Here is a 14,897-nt window from a genome sequence, read left to right as displayed (position 1 = left end):
CAGGTTTACGGATTCTGCATACAAACGTGAACACAGAGCGCGGACCCGACGCGTCAGAATCAGATTTTGATGTGTCGGCGGGTCCGCGCTGTGTTTGCCTCTTTTTTTTCCGCTGGCTTCTGCAGCTGCAGGTTTCATAACTCTCTGTTTACATCTCTAATTAAGTCTCACATGTGTCAGCTTTCTTTTACTAGATACAAAATTATGGATATATACTGTTAAATGATCAGAATTGTAATATTTCTGACTGGGGCAAAACTTTCCAGATTCCAATCATATTGAATCGGATCCTGTATCGAATCAAAATGATTCTACAAATCAGTAACAATGCAGCCGTACTCAGCCCCCTAAGCATTTTCCCTTTCCAGTTCACAATCAATCCTACACCTAGGTCAAAAATATGTATAGGACAATTGGCCTCATCTAATATTTTGTATGAACCTGTCCAGCTGTCCAGTGATTAAACGACAAGTAGATGGTGGAAGGACTCCACAGCAGGGGCATACTCCATAATGTGCTGTGCGTTATCATATGTATAATGTATATATTGCTCACTTATTGTATTTACCAACATCAAGGAGTTATGAGCAAAGAAAGGCCACACCATAGTGCATGTTTAAATAGGGAAAGTTTATTGATCAACATGTATTACGCAAATACGCATTACATTTTTTCAGCCCCCCAATCGAGACAACAAAACCAATTACATGTTCAAAGCAACGGAACGGTGGCCCAATATCGGAGAGAACTCCACTCTTGAGTGAGCAGTGATGATTGAGCAGTCCGTTTTATTTTGCAGATTCAAGCTGCTCTTCAAAATATTCGCCACCAGATGTCACCGGAGAGGACTGTGTTGAAAAGCTTCGAGTAATGAACCATTTTTCGATACAAGCTTCAGTGCTTCGGAAAGCTTCATTTGGCCATCACTAGTGATAACTTCTGCAATTGGCTTGAAGTTGGTGTTTAGGGTTTGTTGGGAAGCGTTCATGTAACAAAGTGTTTTGCTGGTTACCTCTGTGGTGGCCATCTTGTTTTCCCAGAAAAGAAGAGGCCTGCCTCAATTGCAGCTCTTTTATAGGCCAGTCTGTATTAAGAAGGCGTGGTCTTTAGAGTATTTAAAGGGAGGAGGAAATGGATTGGGAGCCATTTTGAGAAGTTGCTGTCTGCGTGTGCATGATGTTGGCAAGAGACAATAAAACAATTACTTCAATTAAGATAGAGTGAAGTCTGATGTTTCCCTCACCGCTCCTCGCGGCGTAACAGGGTTGTTTGCCATATCTACATCTAATTCCCGATGAAGGCTCTGACTTTATTGTCTTTTGTACTGGTCATAATCAGAATAACCTTTATTTGACTAGTGAGTCAATTTCCTTGTTTGTGTGCACTATAATTTTTCTTCATTTCCACAGCCACAGACAGCAAGTTGGAGCAGCTGTATACAAAGTAAGACTGAATATCTGTCTGCTGAAGGGCTTATTTATGAAAACTATTTTTTGGTGTTTTGTTCAGATATTAAATCAATATTAAATTCTTTCTTTGTTCTTGATTGTTTTTCTTATCTTTCAGAAGATGCTGGCCTTCAGGAGCTTTTAGATGAACATAAGATCGATCTCAGGAAGAAATATAAATGTGTGACTGAAAGAGCTGATGAAACGGGCAGTGGAACTGTCTATCAGGGAATCTATGCAAAGTTCAATATCACAGAGAGACAAATTAAAACTGTTTATACCCAGCACGAGGTGAGGCAGCTAGAAATGGCTTCCAAGGAGAAACCCATGCATGACACTCAAATCAGGTGCCAAGACATTTTTGAAGCCTTACCTGAACAACAGAAACCCATCAGAGTGGTTCTGACGACTGGTGTTGCTGGAGTTGGAAAAACATTCTCAGTACAGAAGTTCGCTCTGGACTGGGCAGAAGGTTTGGAAAACCAAGACATTGATGTGGTGGTCTTGCTTTCATTCCGGGAGCTGAACGTGATCATAGATGACCGGTACAGTCTTCTGGAACTGCTTGATGTTTTTCATCCAATATTACGAAAGGTCACAGCAGAGCAACTCGCTGTTTGCAAACTTTTGTTTATCTTTGACGGCCTGGATGAAAGCAGACTTTCACTGAATTTCACTAAAGTGAAGCTCGTGTCTGATGTCACACAGAAGTCATCAGTTAGCGAGCTGCTGACAAATCTCATCAAGGGGAATCTGCTTCCCTCGGCTCTCATCTGGATAACTTCTCGACCCGCAGCAGCCAGTCAGATCCCTCCTACATGTGTTGACAGGGTTACAGAAGTACGAGGCTTCACTGACGCCCAGAAGGAGGAGTACTTCAGGAGGAGATTCAATGATGAAGAGCTGTCCAGCAGAATCATCTCCCACATGAAGACATTCAGCAGTTTCCACATCATGTCTAGAATCCCAGTCTTCTGCTGGATCACTGCTACAGTTCTGGAGCACATGTTGACTACAGGGAGTGCAGAATTATTAGGCAAGTTGTATTTTTGAGGAATAATTTTATTATTGAACAACAACAATGTTCTCAATGAACCCAAAAAACTCATTAATATCAAAGCTGAATGTTTTTGGAAGTAGTTTTTAGTTTGTTTTTAGTTTTAGCTATTTTAGGGGGATATCTGTGTGTGCAGGTGACTATTACTGTGCATAATTATTAGGCAACTTAACAAAAAACAAATATATACTGTGGGGCAAAAAAGTATTTAGTCAGCCACCGATTGTGCAAGTTCCCCCACCTAAAATGATGACAGAGGTCAGTAATTTGCACCAGAGGTACACTTCAACTGTGAGAGACAGAATGTGAAAAAAATTCAACCAAAAAAAATACGAGTACTATGAGGGACATAAAACACGTCCACAAAAACTGATGGAGACTGATGAGCAAGATATTCTGAAGCTGGGAAGCCTGGCATTTGAACATCTAGAGAAAGGAAACATTGTGTTTTACCGAGAAGACATGGAGCAACATGATATCAATGGTGTAGGGGTCTCTTTGTACTCAAGAGTCTGTACAAATGTCTTCAAAAGAGAATGTGGTATCTTTCAGAAACCAGTCTACTACTTTGTTCATCTGAGCTTTCAGGAGTTTCTGGCTGCAGTCTACATGTTTCACTGTTACACCAACCAGAAGACAGAAATGCTTCAGAAGTTCCTTAGAAATGGTCTTTGTATTTATCCTTAATCTTTAGTATCTTATTCATCATCATCCACAGATATATTCTTTTTGGATAAATTTTTGTGGAGAGTCATGCAGAAATCCCTCGAAAGTAAAAATGGCCACCTGGACCTGTTTGTTCGCTTCCTTCATGGTCTCTTTCTGGAGTCCAACCACAGACTCTTAGGAGATCTGCTTGGTCAGACAGAGACAAATACGCAAATAAATGACAGACTCATAGACCTTTTCAATTCAAAGAATTCAATTCAAACAATGACACTAAACAGCTATAGAAAATTCAGAGGCCTGTGGGGTCAAACAGAGGAAAGACCCAGAGCATTATCAATCACCCAGCGAGTCATCAACAATGTGACGAGAATGAACATTTACAACATGTCTCCGGACAGAAGCATCAACATCATCTACTGTCTGTTGGAGATGAATGACTGCACATTGCATCAGGAAATCCAAGAGTTCCTGAGGTCAAAGACCAAATTAGGGAGAGCCCTCTCGGAGTCACAGTGCACTTTTCTGGTCTTAATGCTGCAAACATTTGAAGAGGTTCTGGATGAGTTGGATCTGTGGAAGTTTAACACAACATTGGTGGGAAAATGGAAATTGATTCCAGCTGTGAGGAACTGCAGAAAGGCTTGGTGAGACAAGGTGTGATTAACATCTTAAATCAGTGTTAATTAAGCTGTTCTGTTTTTATTGTTTTGTTTTTTTTTGTGGTTGATTATTTTTCTGTGTGTGTGTGTTTTATCTTTTTTATTTATCTTTTGTAGTGATAAAAGAATGAGGGTATTGCATAATGTACAATGATATAAGGCTAAAGGTTGTCCTTGTTACAGAAATTATTGCTATTATTTACATTTATTTTGCCTAATCCATTATTTGAGAAAGAATACTGTTAGACCTGGCCGCTCCCTTAGATAGTGTGAGGTTTTCGGCCATTCTGGGTGGGCTCAGCATAAGTGGATGGATGCAGTAATAAAAAAATGTGACTGTGGTTGTCATTGTTGTGGTTGTTTGTTTTGTCTTTGCCTTGTTGTTGCCTTGAGTGTTATTGACTAAGTTTTTAGGTGCAATGTCATTTTGGGTGACTTAGCATCAGAAGGCCACCATTGCATCACTTTTTCATACCTAATTCAAATCTACATGATTATCATGTCTGCATTTGTACACCTTTGGGCCTTTAGGGCAAAGGACAAGGGAGTGAACTGATGAGGACATCTAGTGGGCAAATAATATAAGATAACCACAGATTTGTGCGTGAGCACCCCATTTCCACATGAAATGTATGAAAAACGTGCTATCTTTATAACAATTTTTTAAAAATGTATCTGTCATTGTAGACTTTCTGGATGTCAACTGTCACTGACTCACTATGAAACCATAGCCTCAGCTCTAAAGGCCAAGAACTCCCATGTGACAGAGCTGGACCTGAGCTTGAATGTGATGCAGGATTCAGGAGTGGATCTGCTGTCTGCTGCATTGAAGAGCCCAAATTGTAGACTGGAAACTCTGAGGTCAGTTTACTGAATGTGCCTTAGTTTGAAGTGTTAAGCAAGTCCCTTATAAACTGACACCTATGCTGTGTGATGAATGTAATGTCCCCTGTCTCTGCCCCCCTCCCCCGTGGTGATGCATTGGATATATTTGTGGCCTAGTGTGATATTTTATGTGTTAGTAATCTCTGTTTTCAGTACTTTCAGTACTGGTTTTCCTTTTAGATATGGCTACTGAAGATTACTTTTAGTTAGAATGCTCTGCCTCCAGTGTCTTTCACATTGGGTCCTTTACAATCCATACACCAAACCAGTAGTCGAGGATAAAATCAACAATTCTGTTTTCTAGGTTAAAAAAAGAAAAGAAAAAGGTTACCTCACAGTAATCTGAGATAGGAAAACCTGAGGGCCATATAGCTTTTGTTCTTCAGCATGTAGTCTGTGTTTGTGGCAATTGAAGTCTTCTTTCTGGTTAGAGGACTGTGTCAGATGTCTGAGAGTGATTTGATTTTGTTCTTTTTGATGAGCTTCTAATTTTTGTTGTCATCATTTTGTTTTTAATAACTTGATATTGGAAGTAGCTTTGCTTTCTCTTTAAGTTTAGTTTTTAATTGTAAACAGAACCTGCTTTTTCATGTGGACTTTTTAAACATTATTATTATTGTTACTTCCCCACATTACCGGGTCCCACGCTAACAAAAGACTCTTTTTTTTCTTCCATATACAACTTAGTTGAGGTAAGTGTGTTTGTTTGTTTGTTTTTAATTCAGGTGTCCTATGGCTTCTTATTTTTATGGACAATTTTGCTGTGTTCAAAATTTGTCGTAGTTTAGGGTGAAGAATGTAGGTGTCTGTCACAAAACGGCTGTGTGTAGGCAGGAGAGGACCCAAATGCAAAACTCACCGAGATGGAACGTGAACTCAAAAGCACAGCTTTATTGCTGAAAACAAGGCCAAACGATACAAAACTAAACTTGGAAAACTAATAATAAATCGTACGCGGGGGGGGGGGGGGGGGGAGGCTAATCATACACAGCTATGAGGGAGGACGCAACACTAACAAAGAGAAACACAGGGCTTAAATACACTGAGGGATAACGATGGAAATGAGACACAGAAGGAGAGCACAGCTGGGAGTAATTGGACTGGATAAGACAAGGGAAGCAAAACTAGAAACAATGACATGAGACACATACCTTCAAAGTAGAACAGTAAACACACAAACTAAACTCTAGACATGTAAACTTGACTAGACTGGGGAGACAGAACATAGGGACCTGGAACATGGGAGAGAAAGGCACAGTAGACATAAGACAGAACACAGGGGAGCCATCACACAAAACCTAAGAACTAAACCCGTGACAGCCGTAATTGAAACCTAGGGAAATGACAATAATCAAAATGGTACAACCAAGGACTCAGAAAATTATATATATATATATATATATATATATACACTGTAAAAACTGTGATTTTGGTTAATTAGTATCTAATAGGAAAGTAATAGTAACTATTACTCAGTAAAAACATGTATGTGTTGTTTTAATTAAATCTAAACAAAACTAAACATTTTTGAGATGTTCAGTTATTTAAATTTTCACAATTTTGTTTGGGGTCAATTAAGCAATAGTTTTGTTGAGCAGATTTAACAAAAATGTATGAGTACCGTGAAAAATGAAGAAATCTAATAGATTTAAGTATTGAAAGCATTTTCATTTCAATCATTCTACACTTCCGCCCGTAGTCTGCTGTGCCATGTGCAGGACACACACGGTTCAGCAGTGGATGATCTCCATTTTGTCTGAGGTGAGATTATCTTAATTTGTATGAATATACAACACGTTTTAAACAATAACGTATAGCAGTTTTAAGTTAAAGTTCTAAACAGTATGATACGTCAAAATTAGATTAATAATGACCACTGTAATGACAGTATCGTATTTTTACGCAAAATAGCACGAAGTGAACTGTTAGCATAAGATCACTTTCCAAGCTTTTGTGGCTGTGTTACTTCAGAGCTTTGACTAACCACATGTTTTATCATATTAAAACATATATTAATGATGTATTTCGATGGGCTGTAACCTCCCTCATTTACATCACTCAGTGATGTAGTTAAAAAAAATTGTGCGGGATTTTGTCAGTCACAGTTTTTTGAAGCTTTTGTCTCCACGCAGTGTTTTTCAGTTGTGGTAATTAAGCTAAAGTGGCTCACTCCAGCAACATAACTGGTTTACATTTTCATGCTGTCGGAGCCCTGTGACTTTAGTGCAGGCACAGCTCACATAGAGGGATGATGCGAGTTTCCAGTTAAACTTGGTTGGTGTATCAGGCTACGTCCACACGTACCCGAGTATTTTTGAAAACTGAGATTTTTCTATGCGTTTGGACCTTTCGTTTTATATGTGAACCTCACCTTTAAAAATTTTAGTATTAATTCAAATTTGTCTTTAACAATTTGTGTGTGTAAAATTTTTACTTCAGAGAGTGTGATTGTTATTAATGTTGTCTGCTTTTCAGTTGCTGGAAGATCCCTCAACTTAAATTCAGCTGATCAGTATGTAGACTATGAATTTTAAATAGGTTGTGATGGATGATTGTATTGAATTAAACTACTAGTTTTGAAATTGAAGCAGAAGAAATTGACTAAGTTGACCCTATTTAATATAAGTTAACTCTGCCCATTTACATTTTATTCTAGGTTGAACGAGATAGAGCTCCATGTAATCACTGATGACCAAATCGAGAAGTTGGTTCTTCCATCAGGGATCCCACCAACAGAAAAGGAGCTGCAAAGTGTTGTGAAGGATACCTTTGGGATTTCAAACGACTTCAGTATTTTAAACCAAAATTTCAGGACTACTTCACTATTCGCAGAAGTGACCAGATAAAAGACAAAGACACTGATCAACTGTCAGCTGACTATGACTCATCATCCAATCCAGTTGTATCCAATGCAGACTCTGCTGCAACCACTTCTCGGGACACCATTATTCTCAAAAGGCAGAACTTTGTGAGACCTGGCCAAAGCTGTTCCCTATTCCACAGTCAGCATGCAAAACTGAAATGTAACTGGAAAGAGCCACTGAGGAGTATAAAAAGAATGGAAATCTTCTACTTTTCCAAAGTAAAGACGGACCTTCTTGAGGAGTTGGCTGAAACTGTATTTCTAAGTATGACCTATTCTTCCTATTATTATTATTATTATTATTATTATTATTATTCCAAGCACTAGTGAAGAATTTCAGTGCATGCAATCTAAATTAATCAGAAAAATGTTATATTATAAATTTTGTATACATTTTATATTCCACAATAAAAACAATTACTGTTTGAATGTTCTCTTTGTGAAATTGATTCATTTTACTCAGAAAAGTTAAATTAATTTGATTTTCTCTTACTATTCAGTCATTATTTATAAAGTTTAATTGGAAAATTATTGAATCCAATTTGAGTTTTACTTAAACACAAAAGGTTTTCATTTCTTTGTAATGGATATTTTAGTCATTTTTTTACTAAACCTTTGCCAGATTGTTAGTAAATTCAAAGTAATTTTTCCTCAGATATTAATTTAAAATGAATTAATTTTTTGTTACAATTATGCAATTTTAACCTTCAATTTGAGATTTTGTCCCTAAAGCCAACACATATTTACAAGTGAATGTATATATTGTAATATATCTATATCATGGTTAAAGCACTTCTGGATGGATGCAAACTGCATTTCATTGCCCTGTACCTGTGACATGTGCAATCACAATAAAGTTGAATTCTATTCTATTCTAAACTGAAGGATTCAGATGTGGAGCTGCTCTCTGATCTAGCCAAAAATCCACACTGCAGACTAGAGTGTATGAGGTCAGTAGAGGGTGTACTCCATCTTTGCTTCAGAAGTATTGTGCTAAAGAAAGTTAGTATGAAAGCAAAACTCCTGTGTTTTCTGTAAAACTTTTCAGTGCCTGCTTGATTCATTGAAGATGTAAGAGGAGACAGACGACATTCGACCAGTCAGATGAGCCAAAAATCTTTTTGTGATCAGGTGTTTAAGTTCTGTGAAGATAATTAGTGTTGTGTTCATGTCTACAAGAAATAAAGCTGGATTCTAACTGACAGCCATACAATTTGAATCAAACTCTCCAATCTGATCTCACATATTTTTGTATTCATTTTAACACCAGATTAGCTTCATCTTCGTGACAGGTCTGAGATCAATTTGACTGAAGCAGAGAAATTAACTGGGTGCTATTTAAGAGTACATTTATTAGCATGCAGAACGGAAGCTCTGCTACTATTTTATATATATTTTATATATTAAAAAAATTATATATATTTTATATATATTTGTCCTTCTCTTAGGGGTTTCATCCAGATAACTTCAGGGACAGTCTCTGTTTATTAAAAAGTGATGCAGAAATAGATGAGATGTTCATGAAAACACAGAGAGCCATCACTAAAGTGTTGGTACAGTAATAAAGTAAGTATAAAGTATAAGTATAAAGTGTTTCTACACTCTAAAAAAAGATCTGCTGGCTTAACGTAAAAAAATTAAGGTAACAATTTGCATGGATCTTTTTAAGTTACTTCAGCTTAGCCACTATAGCGTAAATGCCACAAGAGTTCTCTAGTTAGGCAAACTCTATTCCTTACGTACAAACAACATGATTTGCTTTGTCCTCTACAAGCTTAATTAAGTTGAACCAACTTAATTTTAATTGTTTAAAAAATTACTCCATTTAGTTATTAAAACTTATTTTTTTACTTTTATTCTACTCAGAAATATCCATGCAAATTGTTACCTTAATTTTTTTGAGTACTAGTAACTTACAATAACTTATAACTTACAATTATACAATAAATTACACATTGAAATTCCAGTTTTATGATCAAACTGTTTATTAGAACACCAGTCCACCATTCCAGACTCATTGACATTTCAATAGCAGACAAAATTGTTGCCTCCATAAAATAAATGACATAAAACACCCCTGTAAATCTGTCTCAAAAAGACTGAACATTTTGACAGTCATGCTCTGATTCAAGTTTGTTTGTGTTAAAGTGATAGTTTAGGTTTTTTTAAGTATGAAGTACATTGTGAGTGTATTACACACAGTAGACAGCAGTCAGCACATTCCTGCCACCAACACGCACGATAGGCTCAGTTTGTTTGTGTGACTTTGGTAAATCTGAACTAACCCGAACTAACACCAAAGTCACCAAATAACACAATTACACTTACTGATCAAGGCAGCAGGAGACCAGCAACTCCTGTGTGCTGTCAGGTAAAATTGCTGTTTTTGTCCATGGACGCTGGTGGGCCAGAGCGATTGAAACAACAAGCAGTAGAACTTCTCTTTCCTCACAGAAAAGGCTGTCTGATAGCAAAATAAAGCAGTAAACATATTCTTGATATAATGTACATTTAAACTGACATCAGTTTTATTAGGATGGAGGCTCATCTTGCGTGCCGGTGGCCCCGTCTGCTTCTCCGTAGGTGGAGCTTACTGACTGCCATCTACTGTGTGTAATACACTCACAATACATATGTACCTCATATACAGCCTCACTTCAAAAGACCCGAGCTATCCTTTTAAAGTGCATTATTTTTAACTAGGTGTACTTAATGCTCAACGCTCAACTTTACACCTACTGCCTACTGTAAAGTATGTAACACAACACATTGCAAACAACAGTGGAACATTTCCCGTTTAATTTGAGGATAGCCTCACTCTTCAGATTTTTTAGTACAACAGTTTACTTTTTAGTGACATTACCTTAGGACTGGCTTTCAGATCATCCAGCTCGAGGAATATCTTTTGAAACACTTCAAAAGTGTTTTTCAAAAGTGTTTTTCAGTTCTTTTGGGTAGCTGAGGTTGAGTGCATATATCAGCCCCATTAGCAAGGCACAGGCTCTGGGTACATCCAGGTCTGCTAGGACTTCTGTTCCTTCAAGTATGATCCTTGCGCTGGCTGGATCAGACGTTGTGGCACCTCTGGTTACAATCTTCATCACTTCATTGGTAATATCCCCGCCACCATCCTGGTAGATCAGAATCAATATAAATGTTTTAAGTAATCATACTTATACATGAGAGTAACACAAAATAGGGCTGCAACTAACAATTTTCTCGATTATCTGATTATGTCTGTGAAGGTTCTCTTTGCAAGCTCCTTTGACGATTATCTGATTAGTTGTTTGGTCCAGAAAATGTCAGAAAATGGTGAAAAATGTCAATGTTTCTCAGAGCCCAATATGATGACCTCAAATGTCAAACATATTCAGTTTGCTGTCATAGAGGAGTAAAGAAACCAGAAACTATTCACATTTATGAAGCTGAAACCAGAGAATTTGGACTTCTTTTTCTAAAATAATTACTTAAACCGATCAATCAATTATCAAAATAGTTGCCGATTAATTTAGAAATCAATTAATAATAGATTAGATCGTACCTCTAATACAAAGTATAGTCATGTCTGATTTACCTGCTCTTTGAAGAGATCCTCCTCCTTTTCCCTGAGATACACCACTAAGCCACGGATAGCGACCTCTCGCCTTCTCTCCACAGAATCGTCCTGTGAATAAGAAAAAGAATGTCGAACTGCTCTTCGAGGAGGATGGGTTTTTGATAATTACATCCAAAAAAAAAAAAAAAGGATTGACTTTATATGGCCTGAACTGTACCAATTATAGATTTCCAGTGATAATCAAAATAATGAATTGATCATTTCTCTGAAATGATCAATTCATGAACTTGAAAAATCCAGGTAACAAATAGAAAAACTGCAAAATCTTGCAAATTACTCTGCCAATCATGATCCACATCACCTATAATTTGTTTTATTATTAAGTATTTATAGTTTTAATTGATATTTGTGCCTCAAGCTCTAAACAATAATTTGACATAGTTGAGTTGTAAACAGCTACCTTTTAAGACTCAATATCACCTATTGGAAAAAAAAGTGGATTATCCTATTTGAAATAAACTACATTTCATTCATTCATACCTCTAGCAGCATGTTCTGGATGCGCCGAATGCGCATTTTTGCAGCCCCTCCTCTTGAGGAAAGCAAGGACATTATTTTCTGAGAGTACTGGTCCAGCTTTGCCATGAATGTTGTCTCCAGGTTAACAGTGGTGATCCTTCTGAATTCTTGGTTTATCTGTATAAAAAAAAGGCACAAATAGGCACAACATGTTAATGTATACAATTTACTTTAAAAGAATACATACTGCAAATTATCTTATGGAAAAATATTTACCTGAACTGCATCAAAAAGAGCAGGCCATCTTTCTTTCAGGTCATTGATTTTTGGTGCTTGATTGACAACTTCCTGCCTGCGAATGGAGAATGTTATGTTATGTTTCCAAATCAAAGATATTTTTTCTTAAGTGATACAACTGCGCTTATGTATCTGCAGTTAACACCCAAAAGAGCAAAATTATATTTTATGTGCTAATGCACACTCAATGTAATGTCATTAAAACAACTAGTTTATGAATGTTACTTAAGATCTTTCCTGTGGCGTTTCTACAACATGGCGTTCGCTTCCTCGCCCGCGTTTTTTGACTGAACTTTGACACAGGCTGTTCTTCAGCTAGGGCTCAATTAACAAACTTCAATCTCACATAAAAATAACTCTAGGACTTAAACATCAAAATGCATCGATGTTAAACCGAATGTATACTCAGTAACCTACATTTGTTTAGTCATGAATGTAAAATGGCCCAGCCTTTTGCTGGTCAAACCTTCATCAACGCTGCAACGATTTCAAAGTAGAAAGAAGAAAAACATGTATTACCCTGTCTTTGCAGAGTTAAAACTACTGCTACAGAAGCTCAGTGTCAATTAACACCATTTGGCTGCCACCGTAAAACAAAACTTAACAAAGACTAATGTTACGGTCGAATTACTTCACAAGTTAGCCAGAAGTGTAACGTTACTAGCTTATCACCACCACTCGCCGAGGAAGAGTTTAGTGTTGTGTAAAAAGGATTTCTTGCAGTGCGTGTTGATAGAGTTAAAGTTAGAGTTATTAGCTGCTGTGAATAAAACAAGGCAAAAAATTGTACTCACCACAAAGCTTTAACGTTTGATAATGTTCCGTACAAAATGCCGCTTCTCTGCTTTCTCTCTTTGCCTCCGTTTCTTTCGATCAGTGGTCTGAGAGCACAACATGTCCGGGCAAGTCAGCCTTGTACTCAGCTTTTAAAGGACGCTTACGAGATTTTTAAGTTGTATTAACTGAATACACTTTCATGTTAAGTTAACACAGAAATGTCTGTTCAAAATCGATATATTACTGAGCTAAGACTGTTTTCTTTATTTTCATTTCGACCAACTCATTAAATTAAGTTATCAACTGATTACAATGTGTACATGCAACAAACTTAATTTTTTATGCAGAAAAAGCTATTAATTTTAAGCTTTACTTACTAACCCCATGAATCATTTTTTAGAGTGTAGTTCTGCATATTAAGTCCAAAACTGAGAGGAAGGCACGCAGCTGCTCCACCACAACCAAGTCCCTGCTGCTCTTTTTGCTGGATTTCCTGCAACACTGACTGACAGCTGCTGAAGAGAGCCTCTGTAAACACTCATTTATCATCTCTGTTCTTTTATCCTTTGTTCTACAGCTGGAAGTGAAGTTACCAGGGCTAAGAAAGGACAGCAGCAGCTTGTGTTTGGGGAGATGTTCCAACTGGTCATTGTTACTGGGAAGTGGAGTGAAAAGCAGAGTTTAATCCAGCAGTGACTGACAGAGGAATGAGAAGCAGTTCAGATGACTGTTAGTGCTGCAGAGTGAACTGCTGTGGGAACAGCTCTGCTGTCAGACACAGCAGAGTCCACCATCATTCCTGTGTCTCCCTCAGCAGTATGTCTGGACTGCTCTGCTGCTGCTCTGTCCTTCTACACACTCTCTGCAGACACACACTGACTCCACCCCCTCTGCTCCATATTCACCTGCATTTTATTTCATCTATTTTATTCATTTAAGTATTCTTTAAAAAAGTCTCTGCAGAATATTTCTGTTTATGACACAACACTGAGAATCAGTGTGCTTTGAACTAGTGTAGGCTGTGGTTGTGGTTGTAGTGTTTTGAGCTGCAGCTTCACCCTGTGGAATGATGGGGAACTGTGGGGAATATTCAGTTTATACTTCAGAGCTTGTACAGTGGTGTGAAAAAGTGTTTGCCATTGCTTTTTCACATGGGGCCATGTAGATTTGAAAATTTTCCCCCCTTAATAATACACACCTTCATTTAGAAACTCATTTTGTGTTTACTTGTGTTATCTCCATCCATCCATTCGCTTCCACTTATCCTTTTCAGGGTTGCGGGGGCGCTGGAGCCTATCCAAGCTGCCTAGGGCGAGAGGCAGGGTACACCCTGGACAGGTTGCCAGTCTTTTGCAGGGCTAACACATGAACAGAGACAACCATTTGCACTCACATTCACCCCCACATTCACAATTTAGTGTTTCTAATTAACCCAACCCCACTGTTATGTTTGTCTAATATTTAAATTTGTTTAACAATCTGAAACATTTAAATGGACAAATATCCAAAAAGATTAGAAAATCAAATATGCAAACACTTGTTCATACTACTGAATTTGCAGATTGTCATTCCTGTCAGTGCAGGATTATTTCGATTTTCATTTTATTTTTCCAATTAGTTTTTATCTATAGTCTCTATAAATATGACGACAGCTCTACCAGCAAGTTGAGCAGTGAAACAGTAAGATTCACAGCAGAAGAAAAGGACAGTATGAAAGCTGGCTTTTTTCATATTTAAAAATTTATACGATGTCAACTGTTTTATAACAGGAAATAAATAGTTATAATATTGTCATGGTTACCTGTTGCCTCTTTACTCACAGTTTACTAACACATAATCAGATGTGCCCATTATATTTGTTCATCTTAATGTTTAATTTTTGTACCATCATCAGTTTTACTTGTAAATTCTGATGCTGTGATAATATGTATTAACAATATGCTAAGAAAAATGATTTAATTTTGAATAGTAATGATTATTTAATGATTTTCTTTTGGGAAACGTTATCAAAAATGACTCAACAGTCACTACTGCAAACCCTGAATCTGAATTTGAAAAAAAAAAGTGACATTATAAATATTTGTGACTTTGTTAAACACATCAATGTGAAAAAAGCCTGAGAGCCATAAATGTTTGTCAGAAGAAAATTGTATATAGTGTGATCAGC

General features: G+C 37.2%; 1 protein-coding gene and 1 long non-coding RNA gene across 2 annotated transcripts; one reads left to right on the top strand and one right to left on the bottom strand.

The window, feature by feature from the left end:
• The first annotated feature begins 3,508 nt into the window (after window positions 1–3,508).
• On the top strand, window positions 3,509–13,504 carry LOC309691951. The gene is made up of 3 exons (XR_014272168.1): window positions 3,509–3,828; window positions 4,521–4,694; window positions 13,308–13,504. It is a non-coding gene; the product is annotated as an uncharacterized lncRNA (long non-coding RNA).
• Window positions 10,414–13,139, bottom strand: LOC309692266 (uncharacterized protein). The gene is made up of 6 exons (XM_082510599.1): window positions 13,112–13,139; window positions 12,748–12,834; window positions 11,933–12,008; window positions 11,678–11,833; window positions 11,156–11,245; window positions 10,414–10,712 (listed from the first exon to the last, which is right to left on the bottom strand). The coding sequence occupies exons 1-6, from the start codon at window positions 13,114–13,116 to the stop codon at window positions 10,497–10,499; spliced, it is 630 nt and encodes a 209-aa protein (XP_082366725.1). The 5' UTR covers window positions 13,117–13,139; the 3' UTR covers window positions 10,414–10,496.
• Window positions 13,505–14,897: the final 1,393 nt, after the last annotated feature.

The sequence above is a fragment of the Aulonocara stuartgranti genome (genome assembly GCF_965226115.1).
Source record: "Aulonocara stuartgranti genome assembly, chromosome: 17".
Taxonomy (NCBI): Eukaryota; Metazoa; Chordata; class Actinopteri; order Cichliformes; family Cichlidae; genus Aulonocara; species Aulonocara stuartgranti.
The sequence above is the reverse complement of the archived record's forward strand: the minus strand, read 5'-3'. Positions and strand labels throughout refer to the sequence as shown.